General features: G+C 37.8%; 1 protein-coding gene across 3 annotated transcripts; it reads left to right on the top strand.

Annotated features, from left to right (window-relative positions):
- The first annotated feature begins 9681 nt into the window (after window positions 1–9681).
- On the top strand, window positions 9682–15102 carry Nopp140 (nucleolar and coiled-body phosphoprotein 1). 3 transcript variants are annotated; one of them, XM_073983705.1, is made up of 4 exons: window positions 9694–9901; window positions 10090–11853; window positions 13503–13670; window positions 14531–15102. In XM_073983705.1, the coding sequence occupies exons 1-4, from the start codon at window positions 9803–9805 to the stop codon at window positions 14681–14683; spliced, it is 2184 nt and encodes a 727-aa protein (XP_073839806.1). In that variant the 5' UTR covers window positions 9694–9802; the 3' UTR covers window positions 14684–15102. The 3 variants fall into 3 exon arrangements, with proteins under 3 accessions (XP_073839805.1, XP_073839806.1, XP_073839804.1); XM_073983703.1 differs by having other exon boundaries at window positions 9696–9901; window positions 13503–13610; window positions 13958–15102; XM_073983704.1 differs by lacking the exon at window positions 13503–13670 and having other exon boundaries at window positions 9682–9901; window positions 13958–15102.
- The last annotated feature ends 1013 nt before the right edge of the window (window positions 15103–16115 follow it).

A 16115-nucleotide genomic window follows, 5' to 3' on the forward strand; every position in this document is an offset into this window, starting at 1 on the left:
TAGGAGAAGTTCGCCTCAAATTCTATCATGGATGTTATTAGTTTTGTTCTTTATCTGATTGGAATGCCGAGTTCTGGCAGCTTCAGCTGGTTCGGACCACAGAATAAGGACAAATTATTAACGTTTTTTTTATAAGTTTGGAAATTGGAATGATCTCGTTTCTATTCCTTTCCATCTTATATCGATTACTTTCTTTCTTCTAATTCTTTTGTTTCTTAAACGGCTTTTCTTGTCTTTGTAACTTTTCTTACCTGAATGCTTTGGAATCAGACTGACAGTACTATATTTTTTTGATATACATACATATAATATAATTTTTTTTAAAAAATTGCTTCTTCATTGGATCTTCATTTTACGTTACCAATTTTAACATACAGTTTTCACGCATTATCCAATAAATGTTCGTTGTTAGGAAAAATTGAATTAATCGATTAGTTTAATAATTCTATGCGGATTCCCATAGGGGTTTTCTGTTTGGTATTGACTTTTTTTTAATTGTTGTTTGGCTTTAAATCTTCTATATAGGGATTTGAACATTACCATAGTAAAGTGAAGTTTTGTCTATATATTCATATCCATTGTGCTGGGATTTTTATAAGCGGAGTCCCAAGGAGCAGATACAACGAGTTTATCAGATACTTTCCGAGGTAGTGATACGAACTTGTCATATATATGATTTTTACAGCGTTGGTTGTTTTTTTTAGTAAATGTTAATTTGATTGTTGGGTGGAATTTTTTTTTCAAGCTCCCTATCTTATCGAAGCTTTCGTTTACTTTGACTTTATTTTAAAGGGAAAACATTGAGATTTCCCTATAAACAAGTGCTAATAAAGAGAGACACCGATTTTAGATATTTGTTAGTATTTTTTTATATCACTAAATTAAAGGAAAAATCATATCGGAGGGTCCACTGTAAAGCTTCTGTTCCACAAAGATTCATTTTTGAACTCTTTTGACATTCATTACTCTGGGGAAAATTTTTAAACTATGGCTTTACTCTCGGATGATACTTCTTTTGTACCTGGAAATGATAATTACCCCATTTGTAATGGTTGCAATGAGCCTATTACTTCAAGTTCCTTATTACAGAAGATAGCTTGTGGCCACATCTTTCATAAGAATTGCTTGGAGATTTGCATCAAGTCTAGGCCATTTTGTCCAACATGTAACGCCAGGATTTTGTGCGAGACTCATACACCGTCCACTTCGCAGGCTAAAACGAGGTCTCAGACGAAAGCTGCTAAGAACTCCACAGTTCCGGGTAATGACGGTGCTACTCAATCGGTTGCTAATAGTACGGGAGTTATCCCAGATTCTGGCAATGTATCGGCCGATAGGATTGAAGGGGTAGTAACCAGTATTGTTTCCTCTCAGCTTTCCTCATTCAGAATTGAAATGACACGATTGATTGAGACTAGTATTACGGCTGGTTTATCTGGGCTTATGCGAAACGACTCCCCACAAAATCGTTCTCAAAACCCTGTTACACCTCCTCCGCAGATTCCGACCCTTCCTTCCGTAGAAGATCGTGCGTTGAGAGACTTATTGGGTATTCCCCCTCCTGAAGAACAGAACAATAATGGTTTCAATAATAACTCTGGATTGAACACTTCTGGTTTCGGTACACATGCTTCTTCGGAACTAACTTCACGTCCTGACAAAGTTCTCCAAATAATGTCAAATTGGAAACTTAAGTTTAACGGAGGTCTGAATGGATTATCAGTTGATAATTTCATTTACCGAGTCGAAGTCCTGACCGCACAGACGCTTCAAGGTAATTTTAATTTGTTGTGTGGTAACGCCAGTTCGTTGTTCGATGGAAAAGCCAATGACTGGTTCTGGCGTTACCATCGCTCAGTAAAATCCATTCGTTGGAATGAGCTGTGTAGGGCATTAAGGGAGCAATACCAAGACTCAAGGACGGATATAGATATCCGGGAACTGATCAGGGAACGGAAGCAGAAGCCAAGTGAATCATTTGACAGCTTCTACGATTCCATTGTAGCCCTGACAGATAGACTCCATACACCCCTTTCGGAGCGTAATCTCGTGGAAATTCTTCGGAGAAATCTTCTTCCGGAAATACAACACGAGATCCTGAATATCGAGATAAAATCATTGCAAGGTCTTAGGGATACGTGCAGACGTAGGGAGTTTTTCATGCAAGACATGAGACGTAGGCATGGATTTTCAGTTACCAAGCCGATCCCTACGATCAAACGAATTTCTGAGCTAGGCGCCGAGGAGGGTGATGCGATAGATGATCCAGATTTTGTATCTGAGGAGATATCTGCTGTCAGTTTAGTGTGCTGGATCGATACCAAGAATGTCTTTCGGATCGTACCATTTTTTGCTACGGATGCGGTGCCCCGGATACGTATAAACCCAACTGTAATAGATGCACTTCAAAAAACTTAAAAACCAATGCAGAAAAGAGTGCAGTGATTCCTCACAGATCGCTAGATCTGGAGTGATGATTATGAAAAGACCTTCTACTCCTTTAACCAGACATGTCGAACCTGAAAATGCACTTAGTGCAACTACCAATTTTACGTCCAAAGTTTCAACCAGCACTCCAGAACCTCAGAATATCGAAGGTTGTGGAGACCATTACCATTTCAAACCCCTTCACTTAAGATTACAAGAATATGAGAGAGCTCGTCAAAGAATTTTCAATGAAAGTCCAAAGGACAAATCTAGGTCTTCAAAACGAATGAAATCCTTTTGGGAAAATGTTAAGCTTTTTAAGAGAAGACTAGTAGGTTCCATTTTAGATACCGCAGCTGATGTCCGTCCGTATGCGGAAGTAGTGCTGTTTGGGAACAAAACTTTGGGACTCTTGGATACCGGAGCTTCCATTAGCTGCATTGGCTCTGAGGCAGCTAGGAATTTTCTTGCTTCCAATGTGCCTTTCAAGAAATTAAAGTCTAAAGTACGAACCGCGGATGGCCAGGGGCAGGAAGTAATAGGGTGTGTTGCAACTATGATAACTTTTAAAGGCGAAGAAATGCCAATTAAACTTTTTATTATACCCAGCCTAGATCGTGATCTTTTTCTGGGTATCGATTTTTGGGATAAGTTCAAATTACTACCGCCCGAGTTAGCACGCAACATTAGCATTTCCCCTTCCGGAGTTTCGGAAGTTTCTGTGCAAATACCCCTTTCTGATATCCAAAAACTGCGTCTTGAGCATGTCATTTGTTCATTTCCCTCATACTCTAAAGAAGGTCTTGGGCGGACAGACATCATTTGTCATAGCATCGATACGGGTGAGGCGAAACCAATTAAGCAGCGCCATTTTCCCGTATCGCCTGCAATTGAAAAGCTAATTTACGAGGAGTTAGACAGGATGATTGCCCTTGACGTGATCGAAGAATCCAACAGTGCTTGGTCTTCGCCTGTTGTCCTTCATAGGAAACCGGGTAAAAACCGGTTATGCCTAGACAGCAGGAAATTAAATTCGGTCACGGTGGGAGATGCGTATCCACTTCCTCAAATAGATGGTATTCTTAGTAGACTTCCCAGAGCCGAGTATATTACGAGTTTGGATCTGAAGGATGAATTTTGGCAGATTCCTTTGGATCAGAGGTCTCGAGAAAAGACGGCATTCACCGTCCCAGGGAGGCCCCTGTATCAGTTTAAGGTCATGCCATTCGTGCTATGTAATGCCCCTCAGACCATGTCCCGTTTGATGGATAAAGTGATACCGGCGGACCTCAGGGCGGAAGTGTTCGTCTATCTTGACGACCTTCTGATCATATCGGAATCTTTCGAGAGGCATCTCGAAGTTCTCAGGCGAGTGGCCAGGAAGATTCGTGAGTCTGGTCTCACAATCAATGTCGAAAAGAGCCATTTCTGTGTCCCCGAAGTGCGATATTTAGGCCATGTGGTTGGAAACGGCGTAATCCGTACTGACCCCGAAAAGGTATCAGCCATAACCGATTTCCCTCCACCTCGTTCCGTAAAGCAAATCCGCAGATTCTTGGGAATGACCGGATGGTACCGGAAGTTTATTAGGGATTATGCGTCAATTACCACGCCTATCACAGACTTGTTGCAAGGAAAGAAAAAATTTGTATGGACCGACGAAGCCCAAAAAGCTTTTGAGGTTTTAACGACTCATCTGAGTTTAGCCCCTGTTCTGCACAGCCCTAACTTTTCACAGCCGTTCTTTATACACTGTGACGCTAGCAGAACAGGAATAGGAAGCGTGCTGGTGCAGAAGAATGCGGAGGGTGAAGAGATTCCTATCGCCTTTATGTCGAGGAAACTCAACAAAGCCCAACGCAACTATTCAGTCACCGAACAAGAATGCTTGGCAGCAATGCTAAGTGTCAAAAAGTTCAGACCCTATGTTGAAGGACATGAGTTCACGATAATTACTGACCATGCAACATTAAAGTGGCTCATGTCCTAGTCGGATCTGAGTACAAGGCTGGCTCGATGGGCTTTAAAACTGCAGGGATATAAATTTAAAATTCAGCATAGGCGTGGTAGCTTGAACATAGTCCCTGATACCCTTTCAAGGGCCAATACGGAGGACCTATCTGCTGTTTGTGGAATCTCTGAGGTTGATACTGAATGCGGTTTATTTGTTGACATGAAGTCTGAGCATTTCCAATCAGAAGAGTACCTCGAACTCTTAGACAAAATTAAGAAGAATATTGATAGTATGCCAGATCTTAGTATTATCGATGGTTTTCTTTACCGTCGAACCGAACACGCAACCGGTTATCAGATATACGATGACTTTGCTTGGAAGTTGTGGATACCGCGGGAGTTGATACCGGACATCCTAAGGAAAGCCCACGACTATCCCCTATCAGCACATGGCGGTATTAATAAGACATTAGCCAGAATACGGAAATATTTTTATTGGCCCAATTTGGTGGTTGATGTAAAAAACTACGTCAATCGTTGCGAAATGTGTAAATCTACAAAACACCCGAACGCTATTCTCAGGCCTCCAATGGGTAAGACTCCGGAAACACTTAGATTTTTCCAGAAGTTATACGTCGATTTCCTGGGGCCATATCCGAGATCGAAATCCGGCCATATTGGCATTTTTATTGTTCTGGACCATTATTCAAAGTTCCCTTTTTTGAAGCCAGTAAAGAAATTCACAGCGGAAGTAGTTACAGGCTATATGGAAAATGACCTTTTCCACACGTTTGGGGTCCCAGAAACCATTGTTTCGGACAATGGTTCACAATTCCGGTCGAATGTCTTCAATGAATTGTTAAAACGTTATGGGATACAACACATTTATACGGCTGTACATGCCCCCCAATCGAACGCATCCGAAAGGGTGAACAGATCGGTATTAGCGGCTATTAAGTCTTATGTAAGACCGGACCAAAAAGATTGGGACATACAGTTAAGTAGTATATGTTGTTCCTTGCGTTCTTCTGTCCATTCGGCCATTGGTACCAGTCCCTATTATCTAGCATTTGGACAGAATATGATTACCAATGGTGCAACATATTCGCTACTTAAGCAATTAGATATGCTAGAAGATCGTGAGGTCAGATTCAGTAGGAACGATTCCAGAGATATAATGGGGAAAAGAGCTTCTGACTTGACTAATAAGCAGTTTGTTAGGAATGAAAAGTCGTATAATTTGCGTTCTAGAGATGTGGCATATCGCGTAGGTCAGGAAGTGTATAGGCGCAATTATAAACAGAGCAACTTTGAGCAAGGCTATAATGCCAAGTTGGCCCCTACCTTCTTGAAAGCACGAGTACGAAAGAAAATGGGAAATTCGTACTACGAACTGGAAGATCTCAAAGGAAATCTAGTCGGCACATACCATGCCAAAGATATACATCAATAAAAAAATAAAAACTACTTTGTCATATGGTGGTGTGTTGGGAAGCTTTATCAGCCTTGAGGTTGCAATTGAACCCCGAAGTCTGATTTTGGCGGGGGGGAATGTAGGGTGGTGCTTGCCAGGATTGAGTTACATTCCCGGAACTATTTCAAATATCCGTTGTTATCTTCAAACTCGAATACAATCTATGTTTGTTGATTGACAAGCTTCCTGAACGCCCTCTTCAGGCGAATTTTCTACAGATACATTGGCTATTCATAAGCTATTGGGTATTTATACCTTTCAAATTCTTAGATTGCTGTAAAAGATGTACAGAACTTGTGTATGCGAATGCTGTAATTTCTTGAAATAGCTGACGAATCCTCAACCTAATTTTTTTTAGCACTTCTACATGTTCATAATGGTGCCATTCGATAAAAAGGTAATGATTGAAAAAAATTATCTTTTTATTCTCAATTTAATTGAGAGTTTTTTTTATTTCCTTTTGTACAGATTTGGCACCTAATGCCTTGTAATAGCTATTCACAGCAGAGAAATAGAAAATACCGGTTTGTTATCACCCACACTTTTCTGTTCAGTTGTCTTTTCGTTGATCAGCAAAATTCATTTCTCGACTATTCTTTGTGCTAAGCATCGTTATTGCGGTTAATCACGTGAAACACACCCGAAACTACCAAAAAGGCTACCATTAATTAAAGTTTGCAAAAAGCTTGTACGAAATACTAAGATTCGGGCTGAAGTCCGCATTATAGCTTCATATCATTGCGCAAACTACCCACGATCTATAAAGAAACCACTCCAGCTATTGGTGACGGGGAAGAAATACCACCCGAGCTGCAAATCAACGTACCAGTAATAAAGACCACGAAATACGTCGAAAGGAGTTTAAAGGTTTTAGAAACCCATGTAAACATTATTACGTTCAATTAAGTCCTTTTGAAGTTATCATTAAAAATGTGTAATAATTGTCAGCAGGTGAATGGCCATAGTGATTCATTTAACAACTGGAATTGTGTTCCATACTAAAAAGTCCTATTCAGTGGTATAATGCAAAAGATAGCCTAAATGTGCTTATCAATTTCATATCCAATTTAAATACACATAAGTGCTAAACTAGAAAGAGTTTACTGTGAGTAATTCATGTGCCGACAAATTGTTACCCTGTGTGATTGCATATTTAGAACAATTTACTTAAGTTAATGTTTGATCCCACCAAACAGGCAAGCATACAATCTAGATACACAATTGTTCAGACATATATGATACATTCATGACATACAAACATTACACTGGCAAGTGATGACAATACTGGGTTTTGTGCTTTGCTAAAATGTTGAGATCAAACGTAGGTGTTAGTGCTAAGCTTGGAATGATAAGCGTGTTGCTGAGTCTGGTTTAATGTTTAGCAACATTGTTGATTAAAAAGAGAATTGAAACCCTATATAGCTAACATCACTCTGCAACTATAACCATCAGCTGTTCACTGAGAAAGGCCTTTCTGCGTGGGAGCAACGGTAACAGACGTGTACAACAGTGAGTAAAAAGTCTCATAATATGTAATCTCTTTTTTTTGTTTGTTTTGTTCTGCATAATTTCGTGAAATTAGTTTTTTTTCCTTTTTAATAATGTTCTCGGTCAGCAATGTTAGCATGCATATTTTTTTTATTGCTTTCTTATGTAATAAGCTATAAGATACTTTAAAGTGAAACATTAAAGTGGGTCTCATTTAATTTTACAGATTTATGAATTGATATCTAAAATAAGAATATAATTGGCTACCAGATTTAGTATACTCATTTAAGTTTAAATAATGTACATATTAAAATTATTTAATAATTCAACATGGAATTCTGAAATTTTGCAGAAGGTATGTTTATCTGCACTAATTAAGTTGTCTAAATGAAGAATAGAGTTGGATTAATAATGAATATGGTTGAAATTAGTTTTAATAAAAACACAATGCGTTGCATTCAGTAAGTGAATCATAAGTTTGATTCCTTGGCGTAGTAGGGTAGGAAAAGTAACTGAGACTCGGGATCACAGGAAATATTTCTTTCTTTTGCTTGGATGTAATGGACTGTGATCAGGTTGGGCGGGTATTCCGGACGTATGACCATCTTTTCGTCCTGCGAAAACTTCAAAAGTCGGAAAGAAACATTCTATCACTATCTTCTATAAACCTATTTTCTATTGTCGCTATCCTCATTGACGAAACATTTCCGAGCACGTACTTTAAAATAATAGCTTGTAGCTGAAGGACAGGCAGTGGAGCTATGAACCCATACCCTTACGACGAGTAAAAGGCCGGAAACCGACGTGCTCTGCTCCCCAAAATTGCCTCTAACTCCATCTCCTTCTATTCCAATTAGTTATATGCTACAAACGGTAGACGTACGTTTTTACATAAGGTTACCAAAAATGATTATCTACCTATTGTACATGAATATTCAAAAAACAATTCTTTGGAAAACTACAAAAACAGGTAAAAAGAAAGGGTTAATGACATAAATAACCATTCATGAAAAATTCCGTAAAAAGTGTCACACATGAGGGTAAAAAATACCTGTATTACCTGTCGTAAATTGTTAAAAATGGGTATCAATTCATGAAGTAGGGAAATACCTTACTATAACAATTACAAGAAACATTTTTTTACAACACAAAATAAATAAATTATTATGAAATTATTATTTATTTCTTGCACATATCCATCCAAACGTGCCTTTTGTACGTTTTTGTACAATCATTTCTACATTTGTTCCCAACACTAACCAATTTTGCGAATGAGAATCAAAACGGAACACACGTTTTAGAGGAAACAAGGAAACATTGTTTCCTCGTGTAAATGAGCTCAAAGTTTCAGCGTGTGGCTTTAGAGTTAAGCTGGGTACACATTGTCAGTTTTGAATGACAGCTTTGTTGCTGCTTTCTAGTGTGGCCGTTCATTTTTGTCATTCATCATGCAACCACAAAATGTTTTGTGGTTGCTGGACGGTTGGACAGTTATCGATAATTGCAAAAAATCGTCATTCAAAACTGACAATAGGTCTGTACGATAACCCAAAAGTTTGTACAAATTTGCACAAACTTTTACAAAATGCTGTTCGATAACAAACTTGTAAAGTAAAAGAGAGCAAATTTGGAGACAATTGTGAGAGAATTTTGGAGAGTTTTGTTTACAAGTTTTTGCAAGGAAAATTTTTCTTGTAAGAATTTGCAAGTTTGATCAGCTGATTTAAATTCGAATGCTTTGTGGTGGACTTCTTGGCAAAAACATAAACAAACTTTTGGTTATTGAAATAAATAGAAATAAAAAAGGGACAAAATATTAAATAAATTATGAAAAACGTTAATGTAAGTAAAACAACTTATTTTGTAATTTCTGGTGACTATTTTTTTATTTTATTATTTATTTTTTAATCATTTCCGCCAACTTCTTCTTCTTGTTTATCAAATCAGCTGACTTCTTGCAAGTGTTGGCAAATTGCTGTTCGATAACAATCTGCAAATTTTTAGCTTCGAGAGAGTAAAATTAGTGGAGAGAGGTTACTGAGAACCTGCTGAGTATTTGCAAGTACTTTTCACTTGCGGAGTTAACGTACAAACCTAATGTGTACTGTACTTTAGGGGCTTTTATTCCGATAATATCGATAGGGAAAACTATCTATCGATATTGAATTTTTAAATAATAATCCATATTATCGATAGTGTTATCGATTTTTTGCCAGCTCTACTTAAAATACTGTATATTGAGTTGCCAAAACAAATGCTTCTTCTTCGCTCGTGTCACCCTGTGCTTTCGATAACAATTTCTTACGATATTGCCAACTTCTTCGCAGGCAGGTTTCTGTACTCTCTTCTCATTCATTTTCACACGTGTTTCTGGTGCAGTAGAAGTCGTCTCCTCGCTACGTAAAAATAAAATAAAATATCTAAAAATTAAAAAATTGTGAAATAGAATAAAAGATAAAAATGGCAGTTGATAGCCAATTAGTAGATGCACTTGTGCACGAATATTTATTAAAAAAAGACAAAAGTTTAGCTCAAGTTTTCCAACATAAAACTAAAGCGGTATGTAGAAAAACAACCATATTGAAATTTCTCAAATAAAAACAATGTGGTCGGGGCCGTGCTAACACGCACACGTTTTGCTTTTGTAGTTGTAGCTAAATGTGTGGGACACCTCTGCTGGGTGGATAGAGAAAAAAAACATGTGCCTGATTTTATATCATTAATCTTTATTTTATTTTCCTTTCTAGGCCGCAGTGGGAAAAGGTTCTCCCAAATTGGAAGACATTTTGAAATACTATCAACAAAATAGTAAAACAAAAATTCCCAATGTCAAAAGCGCAAATGATTCCTCAGACGATAGTAGTGACGACTCCGAGGAGGAGGAGACTCCCAAGAAGACTACTGTACCAGTTGTGAACAATAAAGCAGCAGCAAAGAAGGCTGCCTCAAGTTCCGAAGACTCATCAGACGATAGCAGTGAAGACGAAAAGAAACCTGCTGCTAAACCCACTGCTACACCTAAACTAAATGGTGTTGCAAAGAAAGCTGCTGAATCTTCTGATGATTCGTCAGATGATAGTGAAGATGAGAAACCAGCTGCCAAGACACCGGCTAAGGTTGCTCCAGCCAAGCCTGTAACTAAGAAAGATGAATCAGAAGACTCTTCGGAAGACAGCAGTGAAGATGAGAAGCCAGCAGCAAAACCTGCTGCTAAATCAACACCAGCTAAACCTGTAGCTAAAAAGGCCGAATCATCAGATGATTCTTCCGATGATAGCAGCGAAGAAGAAAAACCAGCTGCTAAGGCCACACCGGCTAAAGCCACACCTGCTAAACCCGCACCGGCCAAACCTGCTTCCAAAAAGGCCGAATCTTCTGATGATTCATCTGATGATAGCAGTGAAGATGAAAAACCTAAACCCAAGGCAGCACCAGCCAAGGCCACACCAGCTAAACCAGTCGCCAAGAAAGATGAAACTTCAGATGATAGCAGTGAAGATGAAAAACCTGCTGCCAAACCAGCTGTTGCCAAGGCAACTCCAGCTAAGCCAGTGACTAAGAAGGCTGAGTCTTCTGATGATTCTTCCGAAGATAGCAGTGAAGATGAAAAACCTGCTGCCAAGCCAGCCGCTGCGAAAGCAACTCCAGCTAAACCAGTAGCTAAGAAGGCTGAGTCTTCTGATGATTCCTCGGACAGTAGTGAGGATGAAAAACCAGCTGCTAAGACCAATGCAAAACCAGCTCCTGTCAAAGCTGCACCCAAAAAAGCCGATTCCAGCAGCAGTGAAGATAGTTCAGATGAAGAAGAAGAAGTGAAACCCAAAGCTGCTACTCCAGCCGTTGTTAAGAAACCAGTAGCCGCCGCTAAAAAGGAGTCTAGCAGCGAAGATTCTTCAAGTGACGAAGATGAGAAACCAGCCGTTAAACCTGTTGTCAACAAGACGCCTGTAGCCACCAAAAAGAAGGCCGAAAGTAGCTCTGAAGATTCATCTGACGATGAAGAACCTGCTGCTAAAAAACCTGCTTTAGCTGCTAAGCCAGCTGCCGTTGCCAAAAAGGCAGCAGCTTCTTCTAGCTCAGAAGATTCTTCATCGGATGAAGAAGAAAAGAAACCAGCAGCCAAAGCAGTCGCTAAACCTGTTGCCAAGAAAGCCGATTCCAGTTCTGAAGATTCCAGTGATTCCGACGAAGAACCACCAGCCAAAAAAGCCAATGTAGCTAAGGCTGCCAAAAAATCTTCCTCGGAAGATAGCAGTTCCTCTGAAGAAGATGAGGCACCTAAAAAACCAGCTGTTGCTACACCCGCCAAGAAAGCTGTTACTCCTGCCAAAAAGGCTGCTGAAGAAAGTGATGATGACAGCTCCAGCGAAGAAGAAGAGGAGGAGAAACCTGCCGTTGTTACAACTCCCTTGGCTAAACCAGGACAAAAGAGAAAATTCAGTGAAACAAATGGCAATGCTGAAAAGAAGGATAACAAATACAATAATTTTGTTAAAGGAGGATTTAATAATGTAAGTATTTGGAGACTTTGGCATATATATTTGTAGAGTTTAGTTTGAAGTTCTAAAAATGCAAAAAAGGCGTCGGGATGGGGGTGTTTCAATTAATGAAAATGCTTCACGGAATGGAAAGATTAATGAAGAATAAGCACCTTATTGGTTTGAAATTCGATATATAAATATATGGCCGTTTTCTCTAAGACGATTCGAAATCGAATTAGTTCGAATTAAGACCAAACGTCTGTTATATACATTTTTGGGCTTAAGTTTCGTTTAGTGATACCTCTCAGATCATGTTGAAAATTTTACCATAGGTAGTTCTTGGGACACTAATCGCAACGATTTATAGCTTTCCAGGGGAAGTCTTCACTTTCCCAGATAAGGATCTTGAGATTTCGGAAATGTCCTACATTACACCATTACCTTGTTTATGAGAGGCACCTCTCGTATCGAGCTGAACAAAAATACTTCCCACAGATGTTTATAATGACCCAAAGTCAGGCGTGGATTTTTAATAAAATTTTAGGTTCACCCAAAGTCATAATTAGGCATGGATTTTAAGATTTTTAGACTTACTATTAGGCGTAGATTTTTAATAGATTTTTATTTGGACCCAATGTTATTATTAGGCGTGGATCTGTAATAGATTTTTATTTGGACCCAATGTCATTATTAGGCGTGGATCTGTAATAGATTTTCATAATGACGATTTTTAGTCTACCAAATTTATTATTATTTAGCTCTACCAAATTTATTATTAGGCGTGGATTTTTAATAGATTTTCATAATGACGCGAGGTCATTATCAGGCGTGGGCTATTAATGGATTTTGAGTTCCGCTCCAATGTATTACGCTTGTATTCTTAGCTCTACCCAAATTTATTATTAGGCGTGGGTTTTTAATAGATTTTATAATGACCCGAAGTCAAAATTAGGCTTGGATTTGGAAGGAGTGGATTTTTAATGGATTTTAAAATCCGCCCATAGTCATTATTATGCGTGGATTTTAAATATATTTTTAGGTGCACCCAAAGTCATAATTAGGCGTGGATTTTTAATAGATTTTTAGGTGCACCCAAAGTTATTTTGCGTGGGGTTTTAATAGATTTTTTATATGGACCCAAAGTCATAATTAGACGTGATTTGTTAATAGATTTGTAGGTCCACTAAAAGTCATTATTTTGTGTGGAGTTTTAATAGATTTTTGTATGGACCCAAAGTAATTTCGTATACGAATTAAAACGACACCCATATTGCCCAACTAAGAATAGTAAAATGTCAAGTCCAATATGTCGGAAAGTATGGGAAAGCTATATATCGTTGTGATCAGGGTCCCAAGGACTATCTAGTGTAAAAACTTTAGTCCAATCCGACATGTGCCCCTAACCTAACCGCAAAAAACAACGAATTTGAATCGTCTTGTTAAACATGCCAAAACATGTTACCCGATATTTTCCACTAATTTAACTTATAGTAAATTGCTGTCGAGGTTAATCGTAAAAGCACAAACTTTTTTTAGATCATCCATTCCAAAGATTCAAAATTTTATCCCATGTCCTATTTGCAATTCTTAATACTTCTTCAGTAGGTTTATTGTAATCTTTTTATATCGTATTTGTTTTTATTCTTCTTTCAAAATATTGCATAAATTATTGATAATAGTCCAAAGGATTTGCTTCAACTCCGGCCAATAATGGTGGTGGCAAATTTAATAAAAATCAAAAAACCCCACAATCGGATGGTCCCAAGAAAAATGAGCCATTCAGAAGGGTGCGTGAAGAAGAAGTAGAAATAGATGAAAGAGTTAAAGATATGTCTTTCGAAGCAAAGGTAAGTGCCTCATTGTGTTGAATGTATGACCGAGTAAGCGATGGTGGAAAAGCAACAAGAAATCCATGCCAGCAGAAAAAAGACATGATTAGAAAAAAGGAACAAGGAAAAGCCACTTCACAAATTAGCTGCATAGCATACTTGATATACAATTCTACATGATTTTGAGGCACTTTCTTCCGCGAAAGATTATGTTTATGATTAAGAAACATTTTTTTGATCACTTTGCTAATTTGTGTTGTTTTCCTTTTCCTTTCTTTTTTCATGTCCTTTTTTTTGGATATTAGGATGAAGATAATACAAATGATGGCGGCGAAGGTGGTAAGGCTAATGGCGGCTTTAAGAAATTCGGTGATCGAAAATCATTTGGTGGCTTTGAAAATGGCAAAGGTGGACGTGGTGGTGGTGGTCGTGGCGGTTTTGGCGACAAAGGTGGACGCGGAGGCGGTGGACGTGGAGGAGGACGTGGTGGTTTTGGTGATAAAGGAGGCCGTGGAGGCTTCGGTGGCCGTGGTGGCGGACGTGGTGGCTTTGGAGACAAGGGTGGTCGAGGAGGCGGTGGCCGTGGAGGTGGTCGTGGTGGTTTTGGCGGAGCAAACAAACCCTTTAACAAATCTTTTGACAGTTCAGCGACGGCGAACAAAAAGATCACCTTTGATGATTAAATCATTTATTATTTAAAATAGTTCACCTTCTCACACACACCCACCTACCCAACTTTAGTTATCTAAGTTCAAATTAGCCAAACCCATTGCAACACCACTTGATTTGATGTAGTATTTCCTGTTGCTTTTTCGTCCACAAGTTTCTGCTTCGCCGATCGCAAAGCAATCCAAATTGAAATCCTCAATTTTTTACAGAAAAATGCTGCTGGCTCTTGGGGTGACAAAGCTAATCGTGACTTAAAGTTTACACGCGGTAAAAGTTTCAAGCATGAAAAAACAAAGAAGAAGCGCGGTAGCTATCGTGGAGGACAAATTGATATGGGCGTCAATTCCATCAAATTTGAATAAAGCTCCTTTGTTAAGTTGAGGAATTACAGAGTTATGTTATAATATCTTCTACAGTACATACATAAATATTTTTATAATGACCCATACATATATATTTTTAGTAGACTTGTGAAATTTTTTTTGACATTGAACTCCTCTTTACAATTTATTTTGACTTTCGTTGGCATTTTTTAATGTCATAATAATAATAACAAAAACAAGTAGCAATTTTATTATACATTAAATCTTAACAGTCTCCCTTATGATCATCACTAGATTCCTAGTGTCAATGAAATACAAAATACAAAAGAAAAATAATGAAAAATCACTATTTTATATTAAGCATTATATTAAATATACTTGTAAATGTATTTTAATATATCTAATAATATTTAGCTTTAATGTGTGAAAAAATACAAATGTTTTGTAAAACAACAAAATTTTGAAGACTTGTGTTTTATTTTCAACATTTTTTTTCTAACGCGCAGTTTGAAATATTGTTAATATTTATAAAAGAACAAAAAGATGATTGATTGATTAATTGACTGACTAGTCAAGGCCCATACGAAACGTCTACAATTTTGAAATTTAGGGGTGGATTATGGATTGCTATTCAAACTCATTCAATATCAGTTCTGCTATTAATTTAATTGTAAAAAAACTATGAATTTCAATATATCGGCATGTTACACTCTAAATGTAATGGTTCCCCAATTTATATTAAATCTTGATCATTCGTTGGAGGACTTTTTTCGAGTTTTCTTCTTAAACTGGACCCAAAAAATGTATAAAGGTTGATATCAGGAGTTTGGCCCGAGGTATTTATCAGTTTAGTATTGTTATATTACATCAGCAACTTACACAAATAAGATTAATATATGTACATATCATAATCTGTCCTTTGTAATGGTGGTATTTGAACGTGTTTGAGCCTTTTGGACCCGTTTTACCGACTTTCAGAATAATGACTATTAAATATTTCCTAATGATGTCAGTGGGTCTTCCCAATCATTATTCAGCCTTATTACGGTTGGCGTAGTCGTATCCAAAATTGCAAATTGACGTGTCGTAACGTCTAATTGGTATTATGTATGTCGTACACGACATTTTCGCAACGACTAATTGGTATTATGTATGTCGTATACGAGATATTACAACTCTGTATGCCATTCTTTTACAATTTTGCTACCACGAGAGGCGTTTTATTACGAGAAACGCTGTGAAATTAGTCGTTAGAGATTTTGTTGACGACAACAGACAAATTTCTTAAAACGTTAATAAAAACGAACAAATAAAATGGATTTATACAAAAGGTATGTGTCTATATAACAAAAAGATTATATATTCGTATAAATTTTATAATATTGCACATGTTTTAGAACAAAAGTCACCACAAAAATGCAGTTTGACACAATGGTCCAGATTTTGCAGAACAATCCAAATTTGGCCAGAG

This window comes from Musca autumnalis, unplaced genomic scaffold (genome assembly GCF_047663935.1).
Source record: "Musca autumnalis isolate F117 unplaced genomic scaffold, ASM4766393v1 scaffold_4, whole genome shotgun sequence".
Classification (NCBI taxonomy): domain Eukaryota; kingdom Metazoa; phylum Arthropoda; class Insecta; order Diptera; family Muscidae; genus Musca; species Musca autumnalis.

Excerpts from the sequence above, each read along its gene's own strand:
- Nopp140 (XM_073983703.1), top strand. The coding sequence starts at position 9,803 with ATGGCAGTTGATAGCCAATTAGTAGATGCACTTGTGCACGAATATTTA. Across the intron at positions 11,854-13,502 it reads TTAAAGGAGGATTTAATAAT|TCCAAAGGATTTGCTTCAAC; the intron begins GTAAGTATTTGG and ends TATTGATAATAG. Across the intron at positions 13,611-13,957 it reads AAAATGAGCCATTCAGAAGG|GATGAAGATAATACAAATGA; the intron begins GTGCGTGAAGAA and ends TTTGGATATTAG.